A 14,101-nucleotide genomic window follows, 5' to 3' on the forward strand; every position below is an offset into this window, starting at 1 on the left:
AAAGTGAGCCATCCCTTTCCCCTACCTTATTTCCATTCCCCAGAATTGGCCCTCTTTAAGTTTGATGTGATATCACCTTGATTGAGCAGATTGGTAGCACCATAAATTCATGATCCCAAATGCAGCTGGGCTCCTGAATAATCCAGCTGTTTGTCCTCATCAATTGTGCTCGCATTCTCCTCAGCGAGTTTGTCCATTCATTCATTCATTCCACAAATGTTTGGGTGCCTGCGATGTGGGAGGTTCCATGACAGAGTAGAATAAATCATTGTTAACTTTCTTTAAACCTCTGATCTTCCTTCCCTTTTCTCTTTGCCTCCGTGGTCTCAGTATGTAACCTCTTTTCCTACTTCACAAAAAAATAAAGGCAACAGGTTGAAACTTCACATTTCCTGTTATCAGATGTGTAAATCTACCTGCATTCATCCTCTTTCCCCATCTGCTACTAGAGAGTTTGTGTCACTCTTCTTGTCTGTGGCCTGTCCCTTTGCCCTGATCCCACTCTCCTGTGTTCTTGGCAGCCTTTCCGTGGTCAGGTATCGCATCTTTACCTTCATTTTCATGTTCTCACTCCTTAATCTTTCGCCTCAACTCCAAATGTGCTTTCATCTCTCTTGTCTTTTTTTAAAAAAAGTCTTTCCCTTCTAGGTTTAACTCTTGTTTCCTTTCTAGCCAATGCTCATGAAGAGTTATATCCCTCACAGCCCTCTCTTCCTCAGCTTCTAGTTTCCTTCCCATCTGGCTTATACCCATCACTCTATAAAGTGACTGACTAAGATCACCAGTGACCCCACATTGCAGAATGCAGGAAACGTTCAACTCCCCCATCTGCCTTGATCTCTTAGCATCATTATTCATAGCGGGCTGCACCCTCCTCCTTAAAACACTGTCTTCCTTTGGCTTTCATGGCACTACATCCTGTTGGTTTTCTTCTGATTTCTCTGACTGTTCCTTCTCAGCCTTCTCTTGTTTTAATCCTTTTTCCTCTCACTGGCCTTAACTGTTAGGTTTCTTAAGGCATGACCCATACTGTTTCTTTCTTTGCCTTAGTGATTTCATCAGTTCTCTTGGTCTCACTCAAATCCTGCTCCAAATCTGTCCTCTGATTTAGGCTTATGTACCCATCTATTCCTTGCCATCCCTATCCCTACTTGATATCATTGGCATTTCAACTTCAACATGTCCAAAACTGAAGGTCTAAAAGCCCTTTACTCCCTTGCCCCAGAGATAAACACAGCTTGGGCTTCAGCCTTGTTCCACTATTCCTTGTCTCAGTAAATGGCCCCACCATCTGCTCAGTTTTCCAAGCCAGAAACCTGGAGGTCATTCCTGATACCCACCTTTCTCTTCCTCACTCTCTGGCCAGTCACTCAATCCTGTTGATTCAACTTCTTAGGTCTCTCATCACTCTTAGTTCTTCTCCTTCCCTCCGTACCCACTGCCATCTCCTTTATCCAAACCACCACCTTCTTTCACCTATCCAGTTTCAACGTCTCAACTAGTCTCCCCACGTCTGTTATTCTTTTTATTCATTTTCTGTATAACAGCCAGAGTAATTATTTTAAGAAGCAGAAAGAAATGTATTCTTAACTCTTTGAAATGCTTGTTTGTGTTTTCACAAGTTGGACCGCGCTTTCTATTTTGCTTTCAGGTGTCCACTTGCGAAAGCAGCATTCCTACATTGAGCAGGGCAAGAAATGCCGATACTGCGATGCTGTGTTTCATGAGCGCTATGCCCTCATCCAGCACCAGAAGTCACATAAGAACGAGAAGCGCTTTAAGTGTGATCAGTGTGATTACGCTTGCAGACAGGTAGAGCCTTTCATAGTTAGAAAACGGTTGATGTCCCATTATTGTTAGGTTTTATCAGGGGGTTTTTATATACCTTGTATGGTGACTATTTTTAAGGATATTTTCAAACGTGGTTTATGAGATTGTCACCGAAGGTCCTGCTTCTCGATTGTATCATGTCTGGTTCCAACTGACAGTTTTATTCAGTCACACCTTCCCCTACCCTCCACCTGCTCCAGGCAGACTGCTAGCTTTTCTCAAAACCATGGGAAGTAAGTCCCGGACTTGAGAGAAGGGAAGAATCTGGTTCTGGGGCCTGATGCTTGGGAGTGATCTACAGAAGCAGCCCAGCAGGAGTGAGCGTATCTGTCCTAGGATTTGGGGAAGCAGTTTTGTACCCCAGTATGGTTAACTTTATCCTCTCAATAAGCAGCTTTGAGCCTAGACCCTTGGGAGAGAAAGGTCTTGTCAGCTACACGCACACAGATGGTGGCTGAGGTAGCAGCCCTAGGACAGGCTCTGAGACCTTCCCCACCCCACTTTCTTTCAGGAGAGGCACATGATCATGCATAAGCGCACCCACACCGGAGAGAAGCCTTATGCCTGCAGCCACTGCGACAAGACCTTCCGCCAGAAACAGCTCCTTGACATGCACTTCAAACGCTATCATGACCCCAACTTTGTCCCCGCGGCCTTCGTCTGTTCTAAGTGTGGGAAAACATTTACACGCCGGGTAAGAGTCAGAACTTTACTTCCTGTCTTACAGTTCTTGATACCACGTTCTTGAGCTTCCACTGCAAAGCAGGGCAGTTTTTTCCACTGAGCTTATAAATATAGAGATGAACTGTCATTTGGAAAAGGGTCAGTCATCCCCACCTTGAGGTTTTCTGTCCATGTGTGAACCCTTCCACTGATGGGGAACTCAGTATATTTTTATTTATTTATTTATTTGGCCGCACCAGGTCTTAGTTGTGGCCTGCAGGATCTTTGTTGCAGCATGTGGGCTCTTTAGGTGCATCATGTGAACTCTTAGTTGTGGCATGTAGGATCTAGTTCCCTAACCAGGGATCGAACCCAGGCCCCCTGTTTTGGGAGTGTGGAATCTTAGCCACTGGACCACCAGGGAAGTCCTGGGAACTCAGTACTTTTTTTTTTTAACAGTTCTGTCCTGGATCTTCACTTAGGGCCATGTTTGTCAGGTCTGCACAGGACAGGGAGGTTGGTCTGATTCTCCCCTGCTCAGAGGATCCAACCTCATCTTCTGAGCAACTCTCCTCTCTTGCCCACCCTTGTCTCTCTCCCTGCCCCCTCCAGATGGAGACCATTTCCTCTGATGGGGAGAGTATGTTCAGGACACATTTAGCAGATACTAGAACATTGAGACTTAATAGGATTCCCCCCCCAACACCTGCTGCCCCCCGGTTGTTTTTTTTATTAAACTAAAAGAGAACTTCCAATTTTAATCTTACCTTTTTTAGTAATGTGAAAGAGGGTTTTGTTCCTTTTGTTAGAATACCATGGCAAGACATGCTGATAATTGTGCTGGTCCAGATGGTGTAGAAGGGGAAAATGGAGGAGAAACGAAGAAGAGTAAACGTGGAAGGAAAAGAAAGATGCGCTCTAAAAAGGAAGACTCCTCTGACAGTGGTAAGTAACTTGTTTCTTGAGTTAGTTATACGTGGCAGGTTTTGGTGCAGAGTTTCCAGTGTATTTACATATGGACATGCTGGGTTACAGAGATAAGCCGGTCTCTCATACTTCCTTTAAACCTCTAATCTTCCTGATGTGTGTATATATTTACAACAGCAGTTAGTTTATCCCTGGAGCAAATTTTCTTTTTTTTTCTTTTTTTTTTCTCATGGCATTCCATTGCTTGATAAGATATTATATATTATGTTCAGTTAAAGCCGAAGCAAAATTAATATCTTTACTCAATTTACTCAGATTAGTGATATTCTAAGGCCAGCAGAGTTTCTTTTCTATGTTCATAGCTTTTACATTTAGGAAGCTGGTCTAGATTTGAGCAGTGAATCTAATGGACATGAAGAAGGTTGCTTAAGCATCCTGACCAACTTCTGGTTTGACTGCCTGTGTCAGCCTAGCCTTGAGATGTGTTGATCAAATCCATGAAGGTCAGCCTTTCTCTTCCTACCTTAATCTCTCCATTTATAATTTAAAACTTTGCTTATTTTCCTACCATTGATGTTCTTTGGGGTGTTAGTCATGAAATCCAGACAGAAAGTATATGCGTTGTGGTGCTAGACTCATGAAAGGGGTGGCAAACAAAGGTGTTGGTAATGTAGGAATCACGTTTGATTATACAAACTTATTCCATAGTGTTAGGTTTTATAATGTGGATACTTGGGCTACTGGCAGCCAGTTAAGAAGTCACATCTGTGACTTAAAGATTTAAGGTTTTTGTGGAAAAGGATGTAGAGGGGTTTTGTTTTGGAGAATGCACTTATAGATGATGCCTAATGTATTTCTAAGGAGTTCTCATTTTGTCTTCTGCATTGCTTGTCAGTAGAAATAGTGGGGAAGGAAATGAAATTTCTGAAAATGTGTTAAAGAACTTATGTTACTTTATTGGTTTTATTATCAAACTTGTTCATGAAAGTACTAGGATTTTTTTTGTTGTTTGTTTGTTTGCGGTACGCGGGCCTCTCACTGCTGTGGCCTCTCCCGTTGCGGAGCACAGGCTCCGGACGCGCAGGCTCAGCGGCCATGGCTCATGGGCCCAGCCGCTCCGCGGCATGTGGGATCTTCCTGGACCGGGGCACGAACCTGTGTCCCTTGCATCGGCAGGCGGACTCTCAACCACTGCGCCACCAGGGAAGCCCCAGTACTAGGTTTTTAATACTTAAATCTATAACAAAGTCCCTTTTGTTTTTTTATCTTAATAAAGACTTCACTTTTCTATTCAGAACTTTAACTGTTTCTGGGAGAATATTCATCTAAGCATAAGAGTAGTTTATTTTTTGCTGCCTTTTTTAGTAGAAAATCTATTTTAAGCAATATCTTCATTCACTCGGTTTGAAGTGAATGCCTCTTTTAAAATGTCACTTTGCTTAATTTTTATAAAGCGCATCACTCTCTACTGAGAATTTTGTGGGATCCCTTTGTTTGCCTAAGAAATTGAGTGGACTGTTGGGAGGTGCCAAGGAATGTCAGAGGGCCTCAAGTACCAGCAGAGATCCACAGATAACCTTGAGCTTCAGGATACCTGTAGTTGCTCTTCATTGCAGAGCCTCCTACTCACAGACATTGTCCCATACCCTTTTTTCTTATGGTTCTTCCCTGTTCATTTCTGTGGTTCATCTCCCAACAAGACCAGTTCTATTCTCTAATTGTACTTTACCAGAAGCATCTTTCACCTGCAGAGTTTATTGACAGTTCCTAATAGGTTTCTACAGTTCCTCCTTTTGTCTTCTGCACTGCTGGTTTGTACAGCACAGTGTTTGGTTTTGGACCTCATACCTAGTGTCTCTCTTTTTTTTTTTTGCGGTACGTGGGCCTCTCACTGTTGTGGCGTCTCCAGTTGCGGAGCACAGGCTCCAGACGCGCAGGCTCAGCGGCCATGGCTCACGGGCCTAGCAGCTTCGCGGCATGTGGGATCCTCCCAGACTGGGGCATGAACCCGCGTCCCCTGCATCGGCAGGCGGACTCTTAACCACTGCGCCACCAGGGAAGCTCCCTAGTGTCTCTTTATCCCAGAATTTCTGGGCTGGTGAAGGCTACACAGTCATATTTGTTCCCTCCCAGAAGTTCTGCCTGTTGGCCATCGGCAGAAATTGACCAGCAGAGTCTACTGCTATTTTCAAAGGCTTTTTGCCAAAGTCTCTCCCAGCCAATAAGCCTTTGACCCTATTAACCTTCTTTGTGTGCTTTTTCCCCCAATTCTGACTGAATTTGTTTAATTTTCTAGGCATTGGGCCAACTTAGGCAATAGGGGGCTTGAATAACTTCAGCAGGAAAGCGTGTCGTCCTTGACACTCTGCCACGTACCAGTACATTCCCCACATTTTCACTTAGGATTTCAGTCACTTGGCAAATAAGGCATTTTGTCCTGAAGATCAGGCATTTACCCACAGACTTCTAAATTTAAACATTTGGTGCTAGAGAAAGAGAGTGTGCTTGTAGCCTGCATTTCTTGGAGGAAGGCAGACGGGGTACATTTTGTGCCTTGGCAATGGGGGAGGGGTAGCAAGAACTCTTTGGTTGCCTATAGGTGTGGGCAGCAGAACAGCCCCAAACTGTGGTTAGTTGTGCCTTACAAATCACTTAGCTTCTCTCTATTTCTATAAAATGAGGGTAATATCTCTTACTTAATGAAGCCTAAATGGAATAATGGAGAATTTTTAAACTGTGATGTACAGTGTAAAAATCAACTGTGATTATGTAGTAGAATGTAAGTTACAGAGCACGATTACAGACATTATCTCAGTCCTTGTGATCCTTGGGAGTGCTTTAGAGATTACACAAGGAAACTGAGGTTCAGTGTGGTCATGGTCCCAGGTCACACACTTAGGAGATCTGAGACTCAAAGCCATATTATCAGGCTCCTCGTCAGTGTTCTTTCTATAGTAATTCCCTCTCCTTTTATGTGATAATGGCAGTCGGGAGAAGGTAAGGGAGTTAAGAATGACCTGTTAGGTTTGGAACAGCTGGGAATTAAATTAAATCCCAAAACTTGGCCTTATGCTTTTCCTAGTAAATAGGACCTCACGGTGCTTCAAGAACTTCATACACACAGACATGCATGCACACCTTCTACCACTCTTCAGGGGTCCATATCAGGCTTAGTGTCCTGCTTTATCCTTGGGTAGTAGGTAGAGGGAACATTTGTTTCATTTTCAACTTAGAACACCATTTGTGGGTTTTTTTTATATAACTGGCATATTGTGGAGTTGCCTCTAAGAATTCAAAACTCAATATTCTGATATCTAAAGCTTAGAGAAAAAAGTAATATCCAGTCCACATAAAATATGAATAATAGTATTTGGGTTGATTTGCTTATTCTGCATCAATACCAGTGTACTCTGTTAACACTGATAACAAAAATTCCAGTGAAAGCATTTTTTAAATGGGCTTTTAACGATGAAAATAAATACGTAACTAGACTTCACAGAATATGTGATTATTTGTGTGTTATTTTTTCTTCCACCACTCTTCTCCTTGCCCCACTACCTCTTCTTCCTGATTTCATGAGAAGAAAATGCTGAGCCAGACCTGGATGACAATGAGGATGAGGAGGAGCCTGCCGTGGAGATTGAACCCGAGCCAGAGCCTCAGCCTGTGACCCCAGCCCCACCACCTGCCAAGAAGCGGAGAGGACGCCCCCCTGGCAGAACCAACCAGCCCAAACAGACCCAGCGTAAGTTGACTGTCTCAGCACAGCAGGCTGGCATCCTCTCCTAACACGTGGGGAGGCCAGACAGGTCCTTATTCTTTGGGTAGATGGGAACTGAGCCATGAGAACAAATTAAGGTCACACTGGGAACAAACTCTCAGGAAGCGATTTTTTGGTTTTTACGGAGGAACATCTCTAGAGGCCTGTTAGGTTTCAGTAGGAGAAAATCCAGAGTAGAAGGGTACTTATGTTCTACAAGGTGGGTACTGTTAATGTGGGAGAGTTTTACAAAACAACCAGAGTCATAGTCAGCTGGCAAAATGGATGTGGTAATGAACGTAAAACAGCCAAATTTTAAAAGATAGAGGGAAAAAGCAATTTCTGAGCTGACACTGTCCCTCCTAAGAAATCCAGGCTGGTGGATTCTATTGCTGGCCTCCTGATTTATGAGAGGACACAGAGGAGGTGTTCACCCTCCACGTCACACCACGTAGCAGTCCTGTACGGGACGTGGCCCTTGTGACAGCAGGCTCTGCAGGGTCTCAGATCTCTGTCCTATTCATGAATCTCCTAAAAGCTGGCAATTTTTTTTCTTTCTTTAACAAATACAGGGTTTCATCTATTTTTTTAACATGCTCCCTGAGCCCCGTGTCCAGATGTCTTATTGCAATGGGGTGGTTGACTCTAAAGATCCCGGGAACTATTTTGCCTACACACATTTGAGTGAGTGAACTGGCGGGAGGGCCCTGGGTGTTGGGAGGACGTCAGACTCAAAAATGTCAGGTTCTTTGCTATAGGTGGGTCATCTCTAAAACGGACCTACATCCCACACTCTGTGAAGTATTCCTAGTTTTTGCCTGTCTCACACACAGTATTATGAAGCCCAAATTTATGACATTTAAACTCAAATTTATGAGTTTTTTAATACGCAATTTGGGAGTCATATGAAGAGGAGTGTCAACATTTTGTTCTTTGATAGTATCTAGAGTAGTGGGGCTTTGTGTATGGCCGCATTTTAGGTTATTAGGTCTTTTTGATTGACTTTCTCTGTATCGAATCTAAGGCTTTCCTGTGTTGCTGACATTCATTTAGTGTCAAGTCTGAAAAGACCCTTGCAATCCTTGGGGGCTTTAATGGAGCATTTGTTTTGTTCATGCTCTTCTTTGCCAGCAACAGCCATTATTCAGGTCGAAGACCAGAATACAGGTGCAATTGAGAACATTATAGTTGAAGTCAAAAAAGAGCCAGACGCAGAGCCCGCAGAGGGGGAGGAAGAGGAGCCCCAGCCAGCCGCCACAGACGCCCCCAACGGAGACCTCACGCCCGAGATGATCCTCAGCATGATGGACCGGTGATGGCGGGGCCTCGCTCGTTGCCAGGACTGCTCTGGGCTGTGTTTAAACGGCCCGCATCTTAATTTTTCTCCCTTCTTTCTTCTTTTGGCTTTGGGAAAAGCATCATTTTACCAAACATACTGAGAACTAAAACTTCAAGGATGATGTTAGAAAAATGTGATTTAACTAGAACTTGCTGTTTGATGTTAGCAAATAATGGAATGTTCTGAGTCCCTGAGGGTTTACTGTGAAGTGCTGAGGACAGTGTTGACGCCTAACTGGTTTTCTTAGATGGAAACAGAGACATTGAACCCTCTCTCTTGCTATGGTAAACCACTCCAGAAACCACCACTGGGTTTCCCAGAGTTCTATGGTCTTCTTCCCAGGAGAGTTTTTAATTGTAAATGCAGACTTGGGAAGGACTTAGACTTTTAAACTGGTTTTTGCTTTTGCTTTGCCCTGACTCTCTTTGCTTGGAGTCAGTTGCACACCAGTAGTTTGGCATGCTACGATTGGTTTCTGTCCTGAAGACTTTGCCTCTTTCTTGGCAAAGTTTCTGGTATGGTCAAGCTTGTAAATAACTTTTTTTACATTTTAATCTTTTCCATTAATTAAGAGGTTGAAAAGTGCAGTGTAAGAAAACCCAGCATTTTAATTACTTGCAAATTAAGTTTCCACAGACTGTAGTATGTAAATGTTGACAAGGAATTGGATCACAATCATGTAGCAGAATGGCACCCAGACTGCTGCCCGCTAGTGACGGACACCCACATGGAAGATCATAATTTTCCAGCCCATGGAGCCAGCATTTGAACCTTGTACAATTAACTTTGTTATGATTTCCCATCTACATTTTCTTTGCTTTGTTTGTAGCTGAATTTTGTGTTTTATACATCCTCTGTTAAAGCAGAAGGGTGATTATGAGTGGGTCACAGCAGCTCTTAAAAGCTGGGCCAGAAAATTTCACTAGGTCAGTAATTTAAACTTTGAATCTTCAAAAAATAATAATGTGAAGCAAAACCAACTAAAAAGTGATTCTTGCACATGAACTGTCACATGTTTAAAATGTGTTTTTTAGAGAGCCTCAGTCTTGCTGATTTCAAACACTTTTTTCTTCTGTGTATTGCTTTTAAGAGAGCCATCAGTTAGCTATCAGACTCTAGGTTGATGCATTTTGTACTTAGCTGTACTGTGTGATATTTTTCATTATTTTAGGACGCCAACATGAGACCTGTAATAAAATATGTAATGGGGTTGAAAGCTGGGGAGGAGGATCTACTGCTGTACAGCTAATAAATCATAACGGATTAACAAGTGCTCCAAACACTCCAACTTGTGTGATTCCTGCTTAACGAGGGGCCCAGAGGGGTCTGTGTGCGTAGCCTCAGGCGGTGCAGGCCTCCTCGCCCTTCAGACGCAAGCTATGTTTCCAGGATGACCACTTCCTCTCTAGCAAATGAGAGATGATCTTGGCAGGTGATGGAATATTGAGTGCATCCTGCTGCAAGTTTCAGTGCCCCAAAAGTGGTATGTGAGTAGAGAGGTGAGTGTATACAGCTGCCAGCCCCATGATCCAACTGAAGAGCCGGTTGCCTGTGGTAGAGCAGGTGGGTCACAGAGCTTAGAGGAGAAGGGGCTGATGGGAATCTCCGGCCTCGAGATCTCAGCTCAAGGAGAGCTGGGATCAAAATACATTGAGCTCTGCCAAGTGAAGGGGAACAGAGAGAAGCTGGGCCCAGTCTGCTCTAGAGAAGTTCATTTGAAAGGGAGACAGATGTGCCACCACCAGGCTGTGGGGAGAGAGTCCTAGATAGCACAGCTGCTTGTTAGCACCTAGGAAGCAGGATGGAAAGGGAGTGTGTTAGGAAGTTTATGCATTAGTGTAATACCATTTTGCTGCTGTTGGCCATTTCTGGGTAGATTCCTTTGGCAAGCCCCTTTTAGATGAAAGCTTTGGCCACTAATTATAGGTTTTTTGTTTGTTAATTTTTTTTAATTGAAGTATTTACAGTATGTTATGTTGATTAAGTTATATATACATTCTTTTTTATTTAATACTACTTTGCATTATGGTTTATCATAGGATTTTTTTTCTTTTTTTTTTTTTTTTTTGCGGTACGCGGGCTTCTCTCTGTTGTGGCCTCTCCCGTTGTGGAGCACAGGCTCCGGACGCGCAGGCGCAGCGGCCGTACCCCACGGGCCCAGCCGCTCCGCGGCATGCGGGATCCTCCCAGACCGGGGCACGAACCCGTGTCCCCTGCATCGGCAGGCAGACTCCCAACAACTGCGCCACCAGGGAAGCCCTTTTTTCATTTTTATTTATTTGGTTGCACCGGGTCTATAGTTGTGGGAGGTGGGCTCCTTAGTTGTGGCATGCGAATTCTTTGTTGCAGCATGCATGTGGGATCTCGTTCCCAGACCAGGGATCAAACCTGAGCCCCCTGCATTGGGAGCACAGAGTCTTATCCACTGCACCGCCAGGGAAGACCCCTGTCATATGATATTAAATATAGTTCTCTGTGTTATACAGTAGGACCTTGTTGTTTATCCATTTTATATATAAAAGCTTACATCAGCTAACCTCAACCTCCCACTCCATCCCTCCCCCATCCCCCCTCCCACTTGGCAACCACCACCACCAGTCTGTTCTCTATGTCCGTGATTCTGTTTCTGTTTCATAGATGAGTGCATTCGTGTCATAGTTTAGATTCCACATATAAGTGATATCATACGGTATTTGTCTTTCTGACTTACTTAGCATGATAATCTCTAGTTGCATCCATGTTGCTGCAAATGGCATTATTTCATTCTTTTTTATGGCTGAGTAGTATTCCACTGTATATACGTACCACATCTTCTTTATCCATTCATCTGTTGATGGACATTTAGGTGGTTTCCGTGTCTTGGCTGTTGCAAATAGTGCTGCTTTGAACATAGGGGTGCGTGTATCTTTTTGAATTACGCTTTAGTTTTCTGAGGAACCTCCATACTGGCTGCACCAGCTTACATTCCCATCAACAGTGTAGGAAGGTTCCCTTTTCTCCGTACCCTCTCCAGCATGTTATTTGTAGACTTTATAATGATGGCCATTCTGACTGGTGTGAGGTGGTACCTCATTGTAGTTTTGGTTTGCATTTCTCTAATAATTAGTGATGTTGAGCATCTTTTCATGTGCATATGGTCATCTGTGTTTCTTGTTTGGAGAAATGGCTATTTAGGTCTTCTGCCCATTTTTAGCTTCGGTTGTTTGTTTTTCTTTGTTAAGTTGTATGAACTGTTCGTATATTTTGGAAATTAAGCCCTTGTCATTCACGTCATTTGCAGGTATTTTCTCCCATTCCATAGGTTGTCTTTTCAGTTTTTTTATGGTTTCCTTTGCTGTGCAAAAGCTTGTAAGTTTGATTAAGTCCCATTTGTTTATTTTTGTTTTTATTTCTATTGGCTTGGGAGACTGACCTAAGAACATTGGTACAATTTGTGTCAGAGAATGTTTTGCCTATGTTCCCTTCTAGGAGTTTTATGGTGTCATGTCTATGTTTAAGTCTTTAAGCCATTTGAGTTTATTTTTGTGTATGGCGAGAGAGTGTGTTCTGACTTCATTGATTTACATGCAGCTGTCCAACTTTCCCAATACCACTTGCTGAAGAGACTGTCTTTTTCCCATTATATATATATATATATTTTTTAATTTATTTATTTTTGGCTGCGTTGGGTCTTCATTGCTGTGCACGGCTTTCTCTAGTTACGGTGAGCGGGGGCTACTCTTCGGTGCGGTGAGTGGACTTCTCATTGTGGTGGCTTCTCTTGTTGTGGAGCATGGGCTCTAGCCATGTGGGCTTCAGTAGTTGTGGTGCATGGGCTCTAGCCATGTGGGCTTCAGTAGTTGTGGTGCACGGGCTCAGTAGCTGTGGCTCGTGGGCTCTAGAGCGCAGGGTCAGTAGCTGTGGCGCACGGGCTTAGTTGCTCCGTGGCATGTGGGATCTTCCCAGATCAGGGCTCGAACCCATGTCCCCTGCATTGGCAGGCGGATTCTTAACGACTGCGCCACCAGAGAAACCCCCATTATATATTCTCTTGCCTCCGCTGTCAAAGATAAATTGACTGAAGCTTTGGGTTTATTTCTGGGCTCTCTACTCTGTTCCATTGATCCATATGTCTGTTTTTATGCCAGTTTTGATTACTGTAACTTTGTAGTATCGTCTGAAGTCTTGGAGGGTTATGCCTCCTGCTTTGTTCTTTTTCTTCAGGATCGCTTTGGCAATTCTGGGTCTTTTATGGTTCCACATGAATTTTAGGATTATTTGTTCTAGTTCTGTGAAAAATATCATGGGTAACTGGATAGGGGTCTCATTAAAACTGTAGATTGCTTTGGGTAGTATGGCCATTTTAACATTATTAATTCTTCCAATCCAAGAGCATGGGGTATCTTTCCATTTCTTTGAATCATCTTCAGTTTCCTTTATTAATGTTTTATAGTTCTCAGCCTGTAAGTCTTTCACCTCCTTGGTGAGATTTATTCCTAAGTATTTTATTTTTTGGATTGCGATTTTAAAAGGTATTTTTTTTACATTCCCTTTGTGATATTTCCTTGTTGGTGTAAAGAAGTGTAACCAGTATGTTAATCTTGTATCTTGCTGAATTCATTTATCGGTTCTGGTAGTTTTTGTGTGGAGTCTTTAGGGTTTTCTATATATAGTATCATATCATCTGCATATAATGACAGTTTTACCTCTTCCCTTCCAATTTGGATACTTTTTTAAAAAATTTATTTTTGGCTGCGTTGGGTCTTCGTTGCTTCACGCAGGCTTTCTCTAGTTGAGGCAAGCGGGGGCTACTCTTTGTTGCGGTGCGCAGGCTTCTCACTGCGGGGGCTTCTTGTTAGGCACATGTGCTTCAGTAGTTGTGGTACACGGGCTCAGTAGTTGTGGTGCACGGGCTTAGCTGCTCCGTGGCATGTGGGATCTTCCCGGACCAGGGCTCGAACCCGTGTCCCCTGCATGGGCAGGCGGCTTTTAACCACTGCACCACCAGGGAAGTCCCCCAATTTAGATACCTTTTATTTCTTTTTCTTGTTTGCTGTGGCTAGGACTTCCGATTCTGTGCTGAATAGAAGAGGTGAGCGAGGGCATCCTTGTCTTCTTCCAGATTTTAGTGGGAAGGCTTTCGGCTTTTCACCGTTGAGTATTATATTGGCTGTGGGTTTGTCATAAATAGCTTTTATGATCTCGAGATAATTATAGGGTTTTTTAACCAGAATTCCAGTTTTCAGTGAAAAGTAAGTAACAGTGGAGAAGCTGTGTGAAGGCTTCAGCTGGTTTGTGGTATCCATACAGTCGGGTCTCCCAGAAAAATCGGTATCGTCAGGAGCCTTGGGACTGTGAACCAGGCAATCAGCAACTTGGACTGAATGTTAGTGGCCCGAGGCTGTCAGGGCATTTGGTCTCCATCCCAGGCATGGGCTAACCCCCACTGCCACCAGGAACCAGAGCACCCCCTACCAGAGTTGTTTCAGTGGCCACATAGCTTTTTAAAAATTTTAAGCATAGGGCCTTCCCTGGTGGTCCAGTGGTTGGGACTCTGCGCTTCCACTGCAGGGGGCCCGGGTTCGATCCCTGGTCGGGGAACT

The 14,101-nt window shown here is 43.7% G+C and overlaps 1 protein-coding gene across 3 annotated transcripts in view; it reads left to right on the top strand.

Moving 5' to 3' along the window:
• The window catches only part of CTCF (CCCTC-binding factor), a 49,336-nt gene extending 39,537 nt beyond the window's left edge, over positions 1 to 9,799 (top strand). For 2 of the 3 annotated variants that reach the window (XM_067718377.1, XM_067718376.1), the window contains 5 exons: positions 1,652 to 1,812; positions 2,342 to 2,524; positions 3,303 to 3,438; positions 7,004 to 7,165; positions 8,312 to 9,799. In XM_067718377.1, the coding sequence (XP_067574478.1) occupies positions 1,652 to 1,812; positions 2,342 to 2,524; positions 3,303 to 3,438; positions 7,004 to 7,165; positions 8,312 to 8,496 (827 nt within the window). In that variant the 3' untranslated portion in view covers positions 8,497 to 9,799. The remainder of the gene's footprint in view (positions 1 to 1,651; positions 1,813 to 2,341; positions 2,525 to 3,302; positions 3,439 to 7,003; positions 7,166 to 8,311) is intronic. The other variant, XM_067718378.1, reaches the window with a different exon arrangement.
• The last annotated feature ends 4,302 nt before the right edge of the window (positions 9,800 to 14,101 follow it).

The sequence above is a fragment of the Pseudorca crassidens genome, chromosome 20 (genome assembly GCF_039906515.1).
Source record: "Pseudorca crassidens isolate mPseCra1 chromosome 20, mPseCra1.hap1, whole genome shotgun sequence".
NCBI classification, from domain to species: domain Eukaryota; kingdom Metazoa; phylum Chordata; class Mammalia; order Artiodactyla; family Delphinidae; genus Pseudorca; species Pseudorca crassidens.